We start from the raw sequence: 19,364 nt of genomic DNA, 5'->3' as shown, positions 1-19,364 counted from the left end.
TTTTGATTCATAGACGGCACTTTCTAGCTGTGTCCGCACATGGTGGAAGGGGCAAAGAAGCTTTCTAGGGTCTCTTTTATAAAGGCATTAATCCCATTCATGAAGGTTCCTCCTTCATGATAGAATCACCTCCCAAAGGCCCCACCTCCTAATACCATCACATTGGTGATTAGGTTTCAACGTATGAATTTGGGGGAGACATAAACATTTAGTTCATAGTAGGCACTTAACCCTAAGTTATAGCCAAATGAAAATACAGAAGATATTTAGGCTGAAGCTTGAGACTACATAATAAACTAAAATATAGAGCGGAGATTCTAGTGGGTGAAATACTGCCTTTCCGACTGTGTCTTTAATAGACACCTAAGGGAGACAGCTCATAGGTTGTGGAATTTGGCTCTGTTCAACCACAAGGGGTGCCATTTGCATGAGTAGTGCGCTCTGGAAAAGTACTGCAAAGCAGCTGTGGTAAAGCTCTAGCCTGGGTGAATGACTATGGGGAAAATCCACACTGTTGTAAGCCAGGAGATAATTGATTTTATTCCCTTCTGGAGATAATGTAAGGGTGCAAAGAAATTTAGCAGCTATTCTTCTCCATCATCTTTGTAACAACTCCCCTCTTTTAACAAAACTGGAGAAAGCCAAGCTCCTGGAGCTGTAGGTACAGGGCACGGAGGAGACACTAATTACATTTGTGCTGGATGATAGAGATACCACAAAACCCATGTTTTGAGTAAAATGCAGAGAATGATGTCATGGTAGCCAAAGTCCTGAACTTACTCTGTCACAATAGTGCTTCTTTTCCCCTTCCCTCATACTTAATTTCAAAATGTTCAGAAAGTATAGCCCCAGGAAGCATTTCAATTACATTTTTATAATTAGACCATTTAACCTAATCATGAGTTGGAAAATGTCATAGTTTTGTAAGTAAATATCATAAGAAAATGATATTCAAGAACCAATGAGTGGTCATTCCCTAAAAATTGTAATCTATTTTCTCTTTTCATTTGACCCTAGTGCTGGTAAAGTATCCCAAAAATAAAAAGATGATGAATTTGCCTTGCTTGCCAATGTTCTAATTAACTAAATAAGGAAAATAAGATAATTGAAATTTTTGCATCAATATATTTTTTCTGAATTTTAATAACTATAATCATTGAGGTATTTTAATATATTTTTTACTTTTGAAATATCTGTTTTGTTCTGCTTCTTCTCACCACCACCCCATCCCCTATTTTGGAAACATTTTATAGATTTTAAATTCAACTTTTAATACCAGCCACTTTGAGAACTTAAAACTTCTTGTCACAACATCTAAAGAAAACAGAAATCAAAGAAAAGTACTTTCTGAAAAAATGCTATTTGAGGTACTGTCTAAGAAAAGTTTCTATTTAAAATTACAAACATCGTTGAAACTGTCCTTTATGTTTTGAATTGGCCATATTCAAACTTTGTGCCAGCTGAAATCATCTTATGCAAGGTGGTAATCTACAGTGCTATTAGAAATGTGTTTTCTCCTGAAATTCTGGAAAGTTAGACATAGCAACAAAGTAGTTTTTCAGTCTTCCGAAAGCTCCTCCTAAGACTAGACAGCAACTAGTTCTGAAAAATCAAAAACTCAATGACAATATCTACAGCAAAACCAGGTGACAGGGTATCCGCATGAAGCCTAACATACAAGTGAGTGAGGACCAGCTAATGACAACAGAAAGAGCCACGTGGAATTATCACTTGTACACGAAGAAGCAAGGGAAGCAAGAAGACAAATGAGAGACCCCAAAGTAGGCAAACACTCAAGTCTCTCAAATCTTCAAGTTATTTGGAAGAAGGATAGGTCAATACAAAAAAAAAGAAGCTGAAATTGGGAGAGATTTTTACCACCCAAATTTCTGAAAAGTACAAGGGATGCACCTGCAGTAAGGTCTAAAAAGCTAATTCATTGTCAAAGCCTTGTGAACTCCTGAAACAAAAATCTGAAGTTTCTTGAGGAAAATGTTCTACACTTAGGAAAAACTGCTGGGAAGGGTATCCAAATTAATCAGTGTAGAGATGGTAAAGGCAAGGGAATGAAGTTCCAGGGGAGGGAAGAGATCTCAGAAAGAATGAGGGCAAAGCTTTGAATGCTTCATGAACATAACCAGAAAGTTAAGAGCTATGAAACTAAAAAAGATATCCTGAAGTATCACTCTGTCAAAAGGTTAAGTAAACCAACTTGGCTTAAAAATGGACAGCAACAGAAAAGTATCTCAGTTCCAATAGAGAATGATTATGGGACATGGATGGAGCTGGAGGTCAATAGAGGACAGACAATAAGGAGGAGAATAAAGTTCCTTTAGGCAGTGAAAGCATGTCAGGAAGAAACACCCACAAAAAAACATGAAAATAAGATAGTATTACAAGATAAGCCAAAATTAAGAAACTGTAGAAAAACAATATAAATCAAAGGTAGAAGAATTCTTACATATGTATAATTGCACACCCCAAAGAAGAAAACCAAGGCAATGGAAGAAAACAAACATAAAACATTCTACTTCAAGAAAAATTTCCTGAAATTTAAAAAGAATAATGAAAGCACTCTAAATTGAAGGATTATGCCACAAATCAAAATAACACAACCCAGAACAACTACCATGTTTCTCATAAAACATATCTTAAAATACTTTAAATTAAAAGACAAATTCTTTGCCCACATTCACGCAAAAAGAGCAAGTCAATTATTTGAAGAAAATCAGATTGTCATCAGATTTTTTGAAAATCACATCATGTATCCGAAGAAAATTGTCGCCTACTTAAGATAATGAGGCTCCCTTTCCTCCTATTACTTTGAAATAATATTCTTTTACTTGTTGCTAGTTATACAGCAATCAAGAAGTTTATAGTTTTCAAGCTGTTCTTATTTCTTCTCAATTTTTGACAGCTATATATTGTATCTGTATTGTAAGTTCATACTAGCTGGATTGCTAGTGTATTAGTCTGTTCTCACACGCTATAAAGAACTACCTGAGACTGGGTGATTTATAAAGAAAAGAGGTTTAATTGACCCCCAGTTCCACATGGCTGCAGAGGTCTCAAGAAACTTAACTATCATGGCAGAAGGTGAAGGGGAAGGAAGGCACATCTTCCCATGGCAGAGCAAGAGAGAGACAGCACAGAGGGGGAAGTGCCACACACTTAAACCATAAGATCTCATGACAAGTCACTCACAATCATGGTAATGGCAAGGGAGAAATCTTCCCCCATGATCCAATCACCTCCCACTAGGCCCCTCCTCCAATTTGACATGAGATTTGGGTGGGAACACAAATCCCAAAAATCCAAACCATATCAGCTAGTTAATGTCAGTATTGCTGAGAGTACAGAACAAACCAAAAAAGAAGAAACTAATGTTAAAAACATTAAAACAAAAATACAAACACTCCTAAATGCAAAAAAAGTAAAATTAAAGAGGAAAAGCACATAAAATGGACAACATGGTAAAAACATATATAAAACATTTTGCACATATATATGATATCGTTTGTCTAGGAAATGGGGAATATGAACATACGTACATATATATTTATTTTTTAATTGAAGAATAAAATGTAAAATTAGAAAAATACTATCTGCCACTAAAAGTGTACTTCTAGGAGACAATGACTTATTCTAGGTTTGAGGCAGCAAATGTACAAAATAAGCCTCAGGTATTATATTATACTGGATAGAAAAAGAACCACCAAAGACTTCAAAAGCCAACCTGCATAGCCTTCTACTGACCCAGGAAGAGCTAGAACAGATTGAAACATATAAAATATGGTTAAATCCATACTTTCAAAATGATACCAAAAAATGAATAAAAACACTAACTGGTCACTGAAAATGTTGTTGAATGAACTCATTATTTTGAAAACTGGTAACTTAAAAAACTAATGATTTATCCCCTTTCCTATAAGAATTGTATTGCTAGAAAATTTTTAGCTAACAAAGAAGAAGCAATGATAGATTTTACCAACCTGAAACTGCTAATGACTTAATGGATCTAGGCATTGATAATCAATTACTGTTATCAACATGAAATGGAGCATAATTGAACATGGAACTTCTTGTGAAAATACACAATACTCCCTATAAAGTGTATTTGCTAAAAATTCGACCTGAGTCTAATCAAGACCCTAATGCTATCTATTAATAAAAAGCAGAGAGGGCAGAGAAATAGCTCCAAAGATATCAAGGCTATAGAATGAAATGTAATCCTCTAGAATCAAATATGATTCTATCCCCTTGATGTTTTTGGAGCTATTTCTCTGCCCTTTTTTTTTTTTTTTTTTTTTTATTAATAGATAATGCTGGGGTCTTGATTAGGTTCAGATTACATAAAGAAAATGTATATATACACCATGCAATACTATGCAGCCATAAAAAGAAATGAGATCATGTCCTTTGAAGGGACATGGATGGAGCTGGAAGCCATTTTCCTTAGCAAACTAACGCTGGAACAGAAAACCAAATACCACATGTTCTCACTTATAAGTGGAAGCTAAATGATGAGAATACATGGATACAGAGAGGAACAACACACACTGGGGCCTATAGGAGGGTGGAGAGTGGGAGGAAGGAGAGAGAAGATCAGGAAAACTAACTTATGGGTATTACGCTTAATACCTGGGTGATGAAATAACCTATACAACAAAGCCCCATGACAGAAGTTTGTGTAACAAACTTGCCCATGTACCTCTGAACTTAAGATAAAAGTTGTTTTTTTGTTTTTTTTAGAGAATCACATTGCCAAGCAGGGAAACTAAAGAACAAGTGACCAGCTTTCAAAAAAGAAACACAGCAAAAATGGAACAGAGATGGAGAAGGGATAAAAGGGAAGAGTGGGGCCGGGCGTGGTGGTTCAAGCCTGTAATCCCAGCACTTTGGGAGGCCGAGACGGGCGGATCACGAGGTCAGGAGATCGAGACCATCCTGGCTAACACGGTGAAACCCCGTCTCTACTAAAAAATACAAAAAAACTAGCCGGGCGAGGTGGCGGGCGCCTGTAGTCCCAGCTACTCGGGAGGCTGAGGCAGGAGAATGGCGTGAACCCAGGAGGCAGAGCTTGCAGTGAGCTGAGATCCAGCCACTGCACTCCAGCCAGGGCGACAGAGCCAGACTCTGTCTCAAAAAAAAAAAAAAAAAGGAAAGAATGGAGGAAGAGAAAGAGGGTTGCTGGGGAAGAGAGAGAGAGAGGGAGAAACTACAGGTTAAAAGAGACTAAGAGATATACCAACCAATCAAGTTTCATGGACCTTATTTGGATACTTATTCAAACAAGTAATTTAACATGTTTCAGACAATTAGAAATTTGAAACATTGCATATTTGATAACATTAAAAAATTGTAGGTATGATATTGGAATTATGACTATGATTTTTACAGGGTCCCTTATCTTTTAGAGATAACCTCCTTAAATATTTAGAAATGTAATTATATAATGTCCGATGTGTGCTTCAAAATAATAAGGAAGGAGTGGAAGTAATTAAGCAAATAAAACAAAACTTCATGAATTTATAGTTAAAGCTATGTGACAATTACATGGGGGTGCTTCATTGTATAATATCTACTGGCGTATGTTTAAAATGATTCGCAAAACAAAGTTTAAAACAGACAAGGTGTTTTTTCCTCAAATGCAACAGATAGTTCAAGCCAAAGAAAAATAAGAGTATTTTATTTTCCTAAGTAAACTCAAAGATTTTTAGAGTGTCAGTTTGTGGAAATCTTTCCCATGGTAGTATAGTAGCTTGTTTCAATTGTTTACGTGCACTATCTTTAACATTAATGTACTTAACTTCTTTTAGTATCCACTCTTTTGAATGAATGTGCCTGAGAAGCATTTCCCTTCTTTTTGTTCCAGGATTGTGGAAAAGGGATATTACAGTGAGCGAGATGCTGCAGATGCTGTTAAACAAATCCTGGAGGCAGTCGCTGTAAGTATGAAGTAACAGCTATGGTGTAACTCTTAGTCATCTCTTCCTTTTACAGAATCATCATTTAAGAAATGCGTATCTGTGATAAGCCATACATGTTACAGCATAAAGGTGTGAAATATTTATTAGAAAATGTGTGGAATAAGGTGAGCATGGTGGCTCAAGCCTGTAATCTCAGAACTTTGGGAGGCTGAGGCAGGCAGATCACTTAAGGTTAGGAGTTCCAGACCAGCCTTGCCAACATGGTGAAACACCATCTCTAATAAAAATAATAAAATTAACTGGGTGTGGTGGTGCACACCTGTAATTCCAACTACTTTGGAGGCTGAAGCACAAGAATTGCTTGAACTCAGGAGGTGGAGGGTTGCAGTGAGCCAAGGTCACGCCACTGTACTCAAGCCTGGGCGACAGAGAGAGACCCTGTCTCAAAAAAAAAAAAAAAAAAAAAAGGAAAGAAAAGAAAAGAAAAAAGATCAGATGAAAAGAAAAGAAAGAAAATGTAAGGAATAAATTGATATATTCTATTGATGACTCAAAGTCTGAAAGATGCAGTCCTCTACAAAATGCTGTAAGTCTGTTAAATTATTTTCCATTCTATTATTATGAGATCAAACGAGACTTTGGTGCCTTTAGTCGTTCTTTAACTCTTTGTTTCCCATTTCTTGAGTTTGTTTCTTCATTGCTTTTGATTTTTAATTTGGTAGAGACGTGGAAGAAGGTTGAATGTGATATAGACCTTGGAGCATAGAGATTATTGACTTTTCTTTCAAGAAAAGAAATGAGTTAATTAAAAAGAAAGAATGCAGCAGTTTTTTCAAGGAAGAAACATAAATTAATATTTTAAATTGGAACACAAGTTTTGTAAGCTAATGGTGAAAATAAATGCATACACATTTACAAAAATATATACTGTTGAGAAGCTCTTTTGGATTGCATTGAGTAGGTAATATTTGCTTGTATAAATCAGACTTAACTGGCTAAAAGCTTCCCATGTATTTAATGGTGTCTAATATGTGCTGGAACACTTTGGTGATTCATTTATTGAATATGAAACCAGAACAAATTATTCTTTGAACATTCAAGACAGGGCCCAAGGAGGGGTATTTATCAGCATCACATAAATAGACAAATCTATAAAATATATCCAGAATTAAGATATACTCTATTATTCGGAGTTATTTAACCAAAATCATTATCCAATACCTTGAGAAATCAGCCACAGTGACAGAAGCACAGGTCCTATGAGTTTTACCCACATCAAAAACAGGAAGGAGAGAAGGAAAGAGGAAGGGAGGGAGAGAGGAGGGAGGGAAGGAGGGAGGGAGAACTCTGATACCTAACTAGCTTAAGTACCAATGATGAAAAGGAAAAATAACCTTTGCATAAGGCTTCTAGAAATAGCCAATTGAACCAAATCTGTTACTGAGCTATCAACATCAATTTTAATTGGTTTTATAGCCCAGTCCTTCCAAATTATTTATTCTCATTAAAGTGTTTTGATCTTTTTGCTATGGCGAGGGATGAAAAGTTTGAAATGGGAGTGAATAAAACCTGGAGAGGATGCCAACACAGCTCTTGATTATGTAAATATTGAATATCAAATTCATCTTCTCACAGTACCCAAATAGCCACCCCATTTCAGATTTTCATCACACATAACATATTTACTAATTCTGGTTTCCTAGGTTTGCACACTAGGTAATGGGTTTCAACTCTTCCATTTTCTTATCTTACATAGACCTTTCCAACTTCAGTTGAATCTTTCTTCAAATGCGCATAAACTTAATCCTGTTCTCCATCATTCTATGACTGTTGCTAGCATGCTTTAAACAAGAAAGAAGAAGCACTTTTAATTGCCATTAACTCCTATTCTTTTTTTTTTTTTTTGAAATAGAGTCTCGCTCTGTCACTCAGGCTGGGAGTACAATGGCTTGATCTTGGCTCACTGCAACCTCCACCTCCTGGGTTGAAGTGATTCTCCTGCCTCAGCCTCCCAAGTAGCTGGGACTATAGGTGTGCAACCACGCATGGCTAATTTTTTTATTTTTAGTAGAGATGGGGTTTTATCACATTAGCCAGGCTGGCCTCGATCTCCTGACCTCAGGAAATCTGCCCACCTCCGCCTCCCAAAGTGCTGGAATTACAGACATGAGCTACCGCACCCAGCCACAATTCCTATTCTTAAATATATAAGTCTAGAATCATCTCTTGCAATCACTATTTTTATTTTGTTACTTCTCCATTTAATAATGGCAGTTTTATACTTTTGTTAAATACCTATTTTAAAACCTCATTTCTTGTTATTATACATAATAAATTAATCAAGTAAACTTGCTGGCCATAGCCCACTATCACTTTACCAGAATCAGTCAGGCAGCTGGTATAGCAGTTAATAATACTTTGGCAGTGAGACAGAGCTAGGTTTGGTTTTTAGATGTGTGAACTTGGACATGTCAATAAATATCTTTGAGCCTCAATTTAGTCTTGTAAAATAGGCATAGCAATTAACCTAACAGGATTATGGAAAAGGTTAAATGAGATAACTTGTGGAAATCATAGAAATGTTCATAAAAGAGGGAAAAGAGGATAATCAACTTCATACTCAGTACGTTCGTTTAAAGATTTATTAGATATTGTAGATGTATACAGATACACTTACACCCCAGCTAAGTACAAAAAACAAAACAGTTGTGTAATATTATACTCATTGATCTAGGTGCTGATTGTACAGAAAAATTCAGTTTGTAAAAATTTGGTACTACTTTTCTATTATGTTACACCAATAGAAAGTTTAAAAAGGAATTGTGCTGAAATTTTAGTATGTTTGTATGGTTATAACAGGTAATATATCCTCGAGTCAGCATGCTATGTGTGTGTATGTGATTGCAGTTTTCCCAACTGGATTCATGTACTTTTTAATGTTTCTAGTTCTATCACATACTGTTGTTTAACAGGCAGATTTCTTTTTTCCTTTCTGGGACAGTAGCACATTATTCTCTGATATCACTGTCTCTGTGAGATAGTGGATAGAGAATGTGTCAATGATGGGAGAGGGACGTGTGCCACTCAGTCTACCGCCCTCCTCTTTTTATGCTATTTTACTGACAAAACATTATATCAAAATGAAGTAATCTTCAAAATAATTGTTTTGAGTGATCTTTATTTGCTTCCTTATATGTGAGTAACAGAATGCATCCTATCAGGAAGGGTGTACTGTAGGCTACAGAGGTGTATGAAGACAGCTAGCAGCCTGGACACTGGTCAGAACTCTTTCCTTCCCCCACTGCTGCTTTTTTCTCATCACCTGCTTCCCTCTGCTCTCTTCCAACCAATATTCTCTACTTCTTAGATCCACAAAGTGACATATGGTCAACTTAACCATCCTGTATTAGCATATTAAAGTAAAAACCTAAATCTGACTCAAAATGAACACAAATATCATTTGATCTTAATTTCAGATTTTAGAACAGAAGCCACATGTGGCTCAACTTGACTCAGGCTTACTTCCCTAGTCCAGTCAGCTGTGGATGGGGTGTGAATTGTGCAGGGTGTGAAATGTGGCTGGCCAGGACTGGGGATAAGGGGGTTTGTTCTAAGAGAAAGACAATTGTTTCTTTTGAACTAGGCTGCCACACCAAAAGGCATACCTTTTTCTACTGTTTGTTCTGGTGTTTTTTTGTTGTTGTTGTTTTTGTTTTTGTTTTTGTTTGTTTTTGTTTTTTGCTTTTACTGTTTCTTCATGTTTCTCTCCATTCCTGAATTATCATTGCATCCTAAATGCAGTTTTGAATGACAGTCTGTTGTTTGTCACAAAACCATGATTTCACTTAGAATATGATTTCATTTTGTTTATCATGTAGGAATTAACTTTTCTATGACCAAATTTAGTCACTCCTCACATTCCCACATTTCCGTCTTTGTAATTCAAGCTGTTTTCAGTAGGTGTATATTCCTGATTCTCTCATTCACTGATACCAGCCAAAACTCTTACAAGGTTCCCTCTATCTTCTTCATCTTGGTAAATGGCACTACCATTCAGCAATTGTTTGCTAAAACCTAGAATTCACCTTACATCCAAATAATCCCAAATAATAACCAACAGGTCCAGTCAGTCTATCTCCAAATTATAACCCAAATTTGACCATTTTTCTTCATCTTCACTAAGCCATAGCCCTAGTTTCAATCTGCATAATCTCTCACTCAGACTGCTATGCAACCTACTTCCACTCCATTCCCCTCACATCAGCCAGTTATTATTCAAATCATAAATCGATTATATCATTTCCATGCTCACACCAGCAGTGGCCTCTCATTGAAAGTAAAAAAAAACAACAACTCAAAATGCCTTAACATATCCTAGGATGTCCTGCATATTCAGGTTCCTTCTGACTACCCCAGCATCACTTCCTACCCTACACTTGAGCTACACTGGCCTTGTTTTCCAACCCTCAGAAAGGTCTCCGTTAATTCCCATCTCAGAGTAGTTGTCATTTCCCTGCCTGGAGCCCTCTTTCTTCGTATCTTCCTATGGCTCACTTCTCTACTTCTTTCAGGTCTCTGCTGAAGTGTGGCTTCTCCAGGGGGACCTTCCCTGACCACTGTACCTAAAATAACAACCACTGCCACGTCTCCAAGCCATCTTCATTTCTATTACCATGTGGTGTGTCTTTTTGCACTTATAATTATTTAAAATTGAACAGTATTTTGTCTGTTTTGTGTTTATTATCTCTCCATAAAAGTAGGAACTTTGTGCTTTTCACTTTTATATTCCCAGAGTCCAAAACAGTACATGACAAAGTAGGAGCTCAGTAAACACTTACTGAATAAGTAAATGGAAATTGATGAAAACATGAAGAATGAACCATCATTCTGTATTTTGTCTTTCTGGATAATGAGCCATGTATTAAACATCTTTACTGTTATTTTTCTACTCATTTCATAAGAGACAAAGCTTTATAACTTACTTCTGTGAATGAAATTCTTTTTGTTTCCTTACTACCATTTCATTCTTTCCTGTCATTCAAAACTCACCTTCTTCGGTATGTTCTTTCTTTGCCTCCGTCCATTCCGATCAGCTCTTGATTCTTTAGGAGGCTTATCACAGTGAGTATGCCTCAGTATAGTAATACCTCATGTAGCTGACTGGGAAGCTGTCTTATTCAATTAGTGAAGAATGGATGTTCTCAGCATCAGCATTTTCCACCTGTTTGAGTTATACCAATTAAGAAATAAAAGAGTCCAAGCAGGGATGTTCCAGATACGGCTGCCCCACATAACACAGGATAAGAGTTCCTGGAACTCTGACTCAAGTCTGCAAAGATAAATTAATTAATTTATAGCTAATCCTATATTTAAAAAGAAATTATTGAGGACTTTTTGTTTTTGTTTTTGTCACTAAGTTCCAGTTTAGGAGCTAAGCTAACACATTCAAGTCAAATGTTCCTTGGAAGAAGCTTTATAAAAATCAGATTTTCTCTGATTATTGCAATTAAGGATTAACTTAAAGAAAAAAAATTAATTTCCGTAAGAGTTCCACAGGTAGAAAGCAAAGCAATTTAAAACTTGTCAGAAATGGCTGGCATTTATGAAATAGTTTATTGTCAATTACACAGCTATACATAGCTATAAAAATTGGAACAGTTGGGAACTAAGAGTAATCAGTGGTACATCTCACATTTCCTCTAGATAAGGCTGGTTGTTGAAAACATGGAAGCAGAAAACTGAAAGATTGAAAAGTTCTTGGGAAATATGTTGCAGGTATAATTATACTCTTTATGTAACATATCTTGCAATCCTTCCCTCCCTCCCCATTCCATCCTAATTCTTGCTCCACATATTTTACAATATTTCTCTGACTTTAACCTTGCTCCTTCTGTTTTTCTAGCTTTAAATAGTTCTTGTGAAAGCTTTTAAAGTGTGTTTGAAAGATGTTTCCATCTTTGGATTTGAATTCATTCAGTCAGTCTTCGAGAGCAGACCCTTAAGTCCTCTTGAGTATTCTCTCTTCTTGTAATGAATTCCAGTGGTCCCAGGTTAAATGATCTAGGTCAGTCTGGACATTCCGGAAGGGTCATCCTGTAGTAGCACAATGCCAAACCCCTTTTCCATGGACTTGTAGGGATAATTAGGGAATATTCCCTCTCCTCTGATATCTAATACTGTTGCCGCCACCTTAAGTTCTTTGTCACCACTGACACCTGAGTGTTTCTCTATTTCCAGAACATCGTCATCCCTCTCGTTATCCCCCACTGATGCAGGCTTTCTTCCCTTTTTCTAGCTACAGTTCTCTTTTGTATGTCTTACTTTCAACGTATGACTTTGGATCCTAGAGAAATTTGTACATATGGAACATAGCACTGCTGTCCTCTCCTCTCCTCTCCTCTCCTCTCCTCTCCTCTCCTCTCCTCTCCTCTCCTCTCCTCTCCTCTCCTGTCCTCTCTTTCTTTTCTTGAGACAGAGTCTTGCTCTGTCGCCCAGGCTGGAGTGCAGTGGTGTGATCTTGGCTGACTGCAACCTCTGCCTCTTGGGTTCAAGCAATTCTCCTGCCTCAGCCTCCTGAGTAGCTGGAATTACAGGCATATGACACCATGCCTGGCTAATTTTTGTATTTTTAGTAGAGACAGGATTTCAGTATGTAGGCCAGGCTGTCAGTACTGCATTTCTTTAAGAACTACAAGGAAATGGGTAACTATTAAATCTATGTGCTGTTGAATAACATAGCTTTTTGGTTAGGATTGTGTTAAAGACAGTGATGGTGGTGAAGAGTTACAACCAGGAGCATCTAGTCATTTAAAAGTCAGCATGGTATCTGAGCATCAAAAAAATAAAAATAGAAATGGACATTATTATAGGGAGGCAAGAAAAGATGAAATTGCAAAAGCTTCTTTTGATTAAAAAAATTTAACCTATAAGTCACTCTCTAAAGCAGTAACAGATTTAGCTTTTTATATAGAAAATCAATTGATAACGAATTGATGACTCGATGCTCAAAAACTGAAAAAGCAAAAGAGAAACACTAAACTAAGGTATTGTGTGTGGAGCATGTGTGACAACTTCAGGAAACAGCTACCCCTAGGACTGGGGGAACAAAATGAAGAGGTTAAAATTATTAAAACTTAGAGAATTGAAGGATGTTCTCTATGGACTTGTGAAGAGGGCTCCCTGTTTGACTGGTGTAGGTGGCTTGGACCTCGGAGGAATTTCCCATGAAGCTGGACCTCAGGTCTCTGAGGATGATGCTCCAGCCAGCCAGTGCTGGTGTTGCTGATGAGAGGCACTGAGACTGGTTCTGTATGAGTTGCAAAAGTGGCAAACTGGAATCAACTGTTGTTCCTGGAACCACCCGCCACTGCAGGGTGAAAGAGTGCCTCCAGAGAGACAAGACATAAGAATAACAAGCAGAAAAGCAGACTCAGAAAGCAAATAGGAAGGAGCAATCCCTTCTTCGTCTTCTAGCCTGCCACTCTCTTTCCCTCATGTCCTCTCATGGCAAATCCAAATAGAGAGCCAACTGGAGAAGGAAAAATGTGGCTTGAAATTTCAATCTCAGTATCATAAAGTGGACTACAGAAGGATAGGTTTTAGGTTTGGAGACAATAGCTTAATAAATTCTACAGGATGTTATTCAAAAACAAAAATAAATTCTCAGTTTCTGTTTTTATTCAGAGTCTTCTAAAATGTTCCTAGTCTACTAAAGTGCATGAAATGGTTCTAGAGTTCAGTGAAATCAAAACAAAAGAAGTCACACTAAAATAAATTACTGTCTGTATTTAGTACTGAGTACTATGTTTAATGATGTTTATCCATTTAACAGGCATTATATTATTCAACCTTACATTATCTGACACATTAAAGCCATTTTCCACTTCGACCTCTTATTCCTCATTGGCAGAAAGCTAATCTCCCTTGTAAGAACATGGAAAGTACCAGAACTTTTCCTCCCAGCCTCCGTTACAGCTAGGGCAAGGTCATAGTACCCAACTCTGCCCAGTGAGTTCCTTGAGACAGTTTGCTCATGAGTTTTGGGAGAAGTTTTCCCTTAGCACAGGAGACTCAAGGCAAGAAGAGTCATTTCTCCTTTTCACTGGCCTAGTTGGGTCTGCATATGATGCTGGGAACCACTTTTGCTATCTTGTAATTATGAAAAGAAACATAAGTCATCCTGAAGAAGGCAGAGAAGAAAGATGACACCATTGGAATTCTCCAACTTCTTGATATCTCAGGGAGGATAAAAACAGTTTCTCAATATTTCGGTTTTAAATTACATGCCCTGTTACTTGAAGCAATAAGATACTGAACTGTTTTTTCAATAAACTTTTTGAGTATATGCTAACAATTTTTCTGTGGTCAGAGCAAGCTGTATAATTTTCCATCCATTTAAACATAACAGAAAGAGCACACTTCTAAATAAAAAGATTCTGGTCCCACAAATTTCTAAAAACTGATTTTCACTGAATATCAAACATACACCCACATATTGCTAAATCAGGATTAAGTATGATTTGAAGGGACAATGAAGTTTAAGGGTTTTGAAAATAAAATTGCTTTTGACACTTGTTTTTGTTTCTATGAATGTCATTCCTGCTTGAGTCCACTTACTGTCAATTAATAGATTCAGAGAGTTCAAGTAATGAAAGGTTAAAACAGAAAAGGCAAGCTTTTTTGTTGTTTGTTTGAAACCTGTCAGTTCCTATGGTATTTGCTTTTTCTTTCTCTTTTGTCTCTTGCTTTTGTCTTTTGTCTTTGGCTTTTTTGGCTTTTGCTCTTTGACTTTTGTCTCTTGCTACTCAGGTTTGAGCACTGATCTTTGGAGGACAGATTTTAATTAATGTAAAGTTTTAAGAATTGAAGCACTAAAATGATAATTTTACCTGTAAAAAGTAAAAGTGGTTTACATATTAAGAATTGAGAGATCACAGTTCCCAGAGAAGAAATAACAAGCTGTTCTGTTAATGTTATAATATTTTGATTTATAGACATAGAATAAAGTAAACTAGAGGCCCAATCAGAGCATAGATATTTTATCAGAAATTTTGGAACAGAAAAATAATCTACATTCTGAAATTATAGTGCAATATTGGGACACAGGGGATCTAAAAACAGTTCCTGAGCAGGGGAGAGGATTTCCTTCTCATTAAGTTTTTCTGCACACCATTGTCACTAATGATAATAATGATATCCAAACTTGACCAAATTCTACCCACATGGACTTCCCTCTTTTGATTCTCAAGTGAGCTACAATAAATTCTGGAGCATGTGTCTAGGAATTTTCTGGTCATCTTTGTTAACTTAAAAATCACTCAATCCATAAATTTGGAAAGGAACCTGTATTTCTTATAAAAGGTTACAGGCTGTAAGGTGACCATTTGACAGGTTGGGGAGGTGCAGCCAGTGCAGCCTGCGGCAGAGCCTGTTAGCAGGCATTTTGAAGGAGGAGGGGTCGGGGTAGGAATTTTATGTTGAATGACTTGGCTAAGCATACATATTTAACAAGGTACAGTAGGAGTTATGAATATTTATGGAGACAGTCTTAACATATGCATATTGAACAAACATGCATGGTACATGTGACCCATGTTCACTTTGGGGTGGAGACTTAACAACTAAATGTATTACAATTGGGCCCTAAATTTCAATAGGCACTTGGGACATTAGGACACTTGTGTTGCAGCCTCTGTAAACTGGCTAGAACCAGTCCATGGTCAGTTCTTATCAGGAGAAAGTTACTGAAATCAGTCTCTTGTAATTATAGCTGGTGGAAAAGAGGCTGAGGGTCAGTTAATCAGTGCCTAGTGGAGCTAAAGTTGTTTGTGCTTCTCTCAAGGTCAATGTTTGTTTAGCTGCTAGAGAAAAAGAAAAACCTTGTGGCGCATGGAACATAGTTCATTATTTACGTGTGGGGATACATGACTTAACTCTTGTCTGTCGTGTCCTTAGATCCTGTGTATAAGTTGGTATTTCATTGCCACAAAGAGTCTGTTTTGTCAGTCTTAAGATCTCTATTTTAACATGAATGCTGATCAGTTGTTGTGTCTAAACTGCAAAAGGGAGGAAGTATAATGAGTCGTGTTTGACCTCCCATCCCATCATAACCAAGAACTCAGTTGTTAAAGTTTTTCTGGGGTCTCCTTGGCCAAAAGGAGGTTTGTTTAGTTGGTTGGGGACTTAGTATGTTATTCTTAGCTTACACTATATACAAAATATTATTTTGGTGATTATAGTCTAGATGACTTTTGTTGTTTGGGGGTTTTGTTAACGTTGGATGCGATCAACAATTCAATTCAACAATTACTGATTCCCTAGTTTATTCCAGACTTTGTTCTAGATTTTGAGATATAGAGGTCAAGAAGCTTACCAATAAACTGGGTAGATAGACACATAAACACATGGCTACAAGATGGTAAAAGTGCACTTAGTGATTCAAAGGCATCAGAGAGGTAATACGCTATTTGATGTATCTAGAGAGAAACTGAGTCAGAAAATAACTTGCCAGAGACAGTTGTATCTGAATTGGAGTTTAAAAGAAAATTTGGCCGGGTGTGTTGGCTCACGCCTGTAATCCCAGCAGTTTGGGAGGCCAAGGCAGGCGGATCACAAGATCAAGAGATCGAGACCATCCTGGGCAATGTGGTGAAACCCTGTCTCTACTAAAAATACAAAAAATTAGCTGAACGTGGTGGTGCGTGCCTATATTCCCAGCTACTTAGTAGGCTGAGGCAGGAGAATCATTTAAACCCAGGAGGTGGAGGTTGCAGTGAGCTGAGATTATGCCACTGCACTCCAGTCTGGTGACAGAGTGGGACTGCGTATCAAAAAAAAAAAAAAAAAAAAAAAAGGAAGTTTATAGTTTAATTATCAGCCAGTATGAAAGAAAAGGAATTTACATAATACTCCTTCTTTCCATTCTTAGGGAACATAATAAAGGTATGAAGGCACAAAGTATGGTCTTTAGTTATTTCTTGAAAGTAAGGTACATATGGTGAGAACCAAGGCTTAAAAAGACAGGGAGACTGGGCTGGAGGGGCTCAGGTGACTTACTAAAATGGTTCACATGATTCTGCAGATAAAGAGGTCCTGAGGGACTTTTGCTATAAGACCATCACCCTGATGGCAGCATGAAGTCCAAAAGCAGTGGAGAGGATATTAAAAATGTCCAGTCAAGAAATGAAAAGCACTACCTTCCCCTCAAAAACAATAGTTTTTGAGTATATGAATGAAATGTGCTAGCCAACTAAATTCAGAATTTCCCTTAGATCTTCGCTGTCAAGATCTATGAATGTTACATATATGAAGACTTGGGTATAATGAAATATAAAGTAGGGAACTACAGATAGCAGGACTTAGAGGATCAATAAGAACTTTTCATCAAACTTTCTCACCTTTATTAACACTTAGCTTTCCATTCTTTTTTTCTCACTTCTCTGCCTACTTCCTTTCTAAGGTTTTATGCCATTCTCTTCTATCTGGTCTAATAGTTCCTCTAATTACCTCTTTCTCTTCCACTCCTGTTCCCTTCTCCTAATTTATTTTCTTTCTTTTATTTTCTTTTCCTTTTCTTTCTTCCTCCCTCCCTTCCTTCCTTCCTTCCTTCCTTCCTTCCTTCCTTCCTTCCTTCCTTCCTTTCTTTTTCTTCCTTTCTTTCCTTTCTCTCTTTCTTTCTTTCTTTCTTTCTTTCTTTCTTTCTTTCTTTCTTTCTCTCTCTCTCTCTCTCTCTCTCTCTCTCTCTCTCTTTCTCTTTCTCTTTCTCTCTTTCTTATTTTTTTTTTGGTTTTTGAGACAGAGTCTCACTCCTGTCACCCAGGCTGGAGTGCGATGGTGTGATATCTTGGCTCACTGCAACCTCCATCTCCCTGGGTTCAAGCAATTCTCCTGCCTCAGCCTCCCAGGGTAGCTGGGACTACAGGTTTGCACCACCACGCCTGGCTAATTTTTGTATTTTTAGTAGAGATGTGGTTTCACCATGTTGGCCAGGCTGGTCTTGAACTCCTGACCTCTGATGATCCACCTGCCTTGGCCTCCCAAAGTGCAGGGATTACAGGCATGAGCCTCGATGCCCGGCCAATTTTCTTCTTTTTATGCTCTTTTTTTTTCCTTTGCTTTATCTGAGAACTAATGATGAATTAAAGAACAATAAAAATAACAAATATTTTTAAAGACCCACTAAATCTTCTACACTAGATGACTCTGGGCTCACTTTGCACACAACATGAATTCTAGGTCCCAAGGAGAGCTACTGAAAGTAAACACAAGACACACTCTCTTTCTGAAAAGTGATTAAAAAAAAAAAAAAGGATAATAAAACAACATCTAACTTATTTATCTTCCTTGGAAGAAAATACCTCAAGGAAATGCCTCAGGATTGAGATGAGTGTCTTCATTTTTGCAAAAACTCATTAAAGTGCCATGAACATGAGGTTATTTAATAGATATGACCTGCCTCTTCTTTGATATCCTTGGATTATGATCTTTAGAAGTTAATTCACAGCTATTCTGTTAGGTTTTAGTTAATGTAATTCTCAGAATCATAGACTTTAAAGTAGGAGAATTAGACAACCTCAAATCAGGATGGGAAATATGTCTAGTTAATAGTGGCAGCATGAAAGAAAAACACAAGGCCGGGCGTGGTGGCTCACGTCCGTAATCCCAGCACTTTGGGAGGTCAAGGTGGGTGGATCACAAGGTCAGGAGTTCAAGATCAGCTTGGGCAAGATGGTGAAACCCATTGTCTACTAAAAATACAAAAATTAGCTGGGCATGGTGACAGCCGCATGTAATCCCATCTACTTGAGAGGCTGAGGCAAGAGATTCGCTTGAACCTGGGAGGCGGAGGTTGCAGTACGCCGAGATGGCGCCACTGCACTCTAGCCTGGGTGACAGAGCAAGACTCTTTCTTAAAAAAAGAAAAAAAGAAAAACACAAAAAACAATACCCCAAAGTATACTAATAGAGAAGTGCTCACAGTGTCCTCTTGAGGTCCATAAAGGCATGCATTGTTTCTGATTATCATGAATGAAGAGAAAGAAAAAAGTGAGGAATCCAACTATAAGGAAATAATCTTTTAAGGTTACACGTTTTAATTACATTTAAAAAATGCTAATTCCAAGCAAGTATACCTAGACCATGAGAGGAAGGATATTATCACAGTATCTTAAAACAAACAAACAACAACAACAACAAAACAACACTTTACCCTAATTGACAATTTGGCCTGTATGTATTCTGTTCTTAATGATACTCAGTGCTGTGAAAAGCTGAAATAATGAACAAGGAATTCTGCCACCCACAATGGCCTCTCTGAGAGGACAGTGTTTTCTTTAAATATATAAATATAGTTTATGTGCAATAGCCTTTACCTACTGCAGGCCACCAGAGAAGGACTTTTAAGAAAGAATGACTAGGCTGTGCATGGTAGCTTAT

The 19,364-nt window shown here is 37.3% G+C and overlaps 1 protein-coding gene across 1 annotated transcript in view; it reads left to right on the top strand.

Moving 5' to 3' along the window:
* CAMK4 (calcium/calmodulin dependent protein kinase IV) overlaps positions 1–19,364 on the top strand; it is a 272,059-nt gene that overhangs the window by 168,684 nt on the left and 84,011 nt on the right. Inside the window, exon 5 of the mRNA XM_030927210.1 lies at positions 5,876–5,948. Within this exon, the coding sequence (XP_030783070.1) occupies positions 5,876–5,948 (73 nt within the window). The remainder of the gene's footprint in view (positions 1–5,875; positions 5,949–19,364) is intronic.

This window comes from Rhinopithecus roxellana, chromosome 3, assembly GCF_007565055.1.
Source record: "Rhinopithecus roxellana isolate Shanxi Qingling chromosome 3, ASM756505v1, whole genome shotgun sequence".
In the NCBI taxonomy this organism is placed as follows: Eukaryota; Metazoa; Chordata; class Mammalia; order Primates; family Cercopithecidae; genus Rhinopithecus; species Rhinopithecus roxellana.
This window is presented reverse-complemented; position numbering and strand designations above follow the sequence as displayed.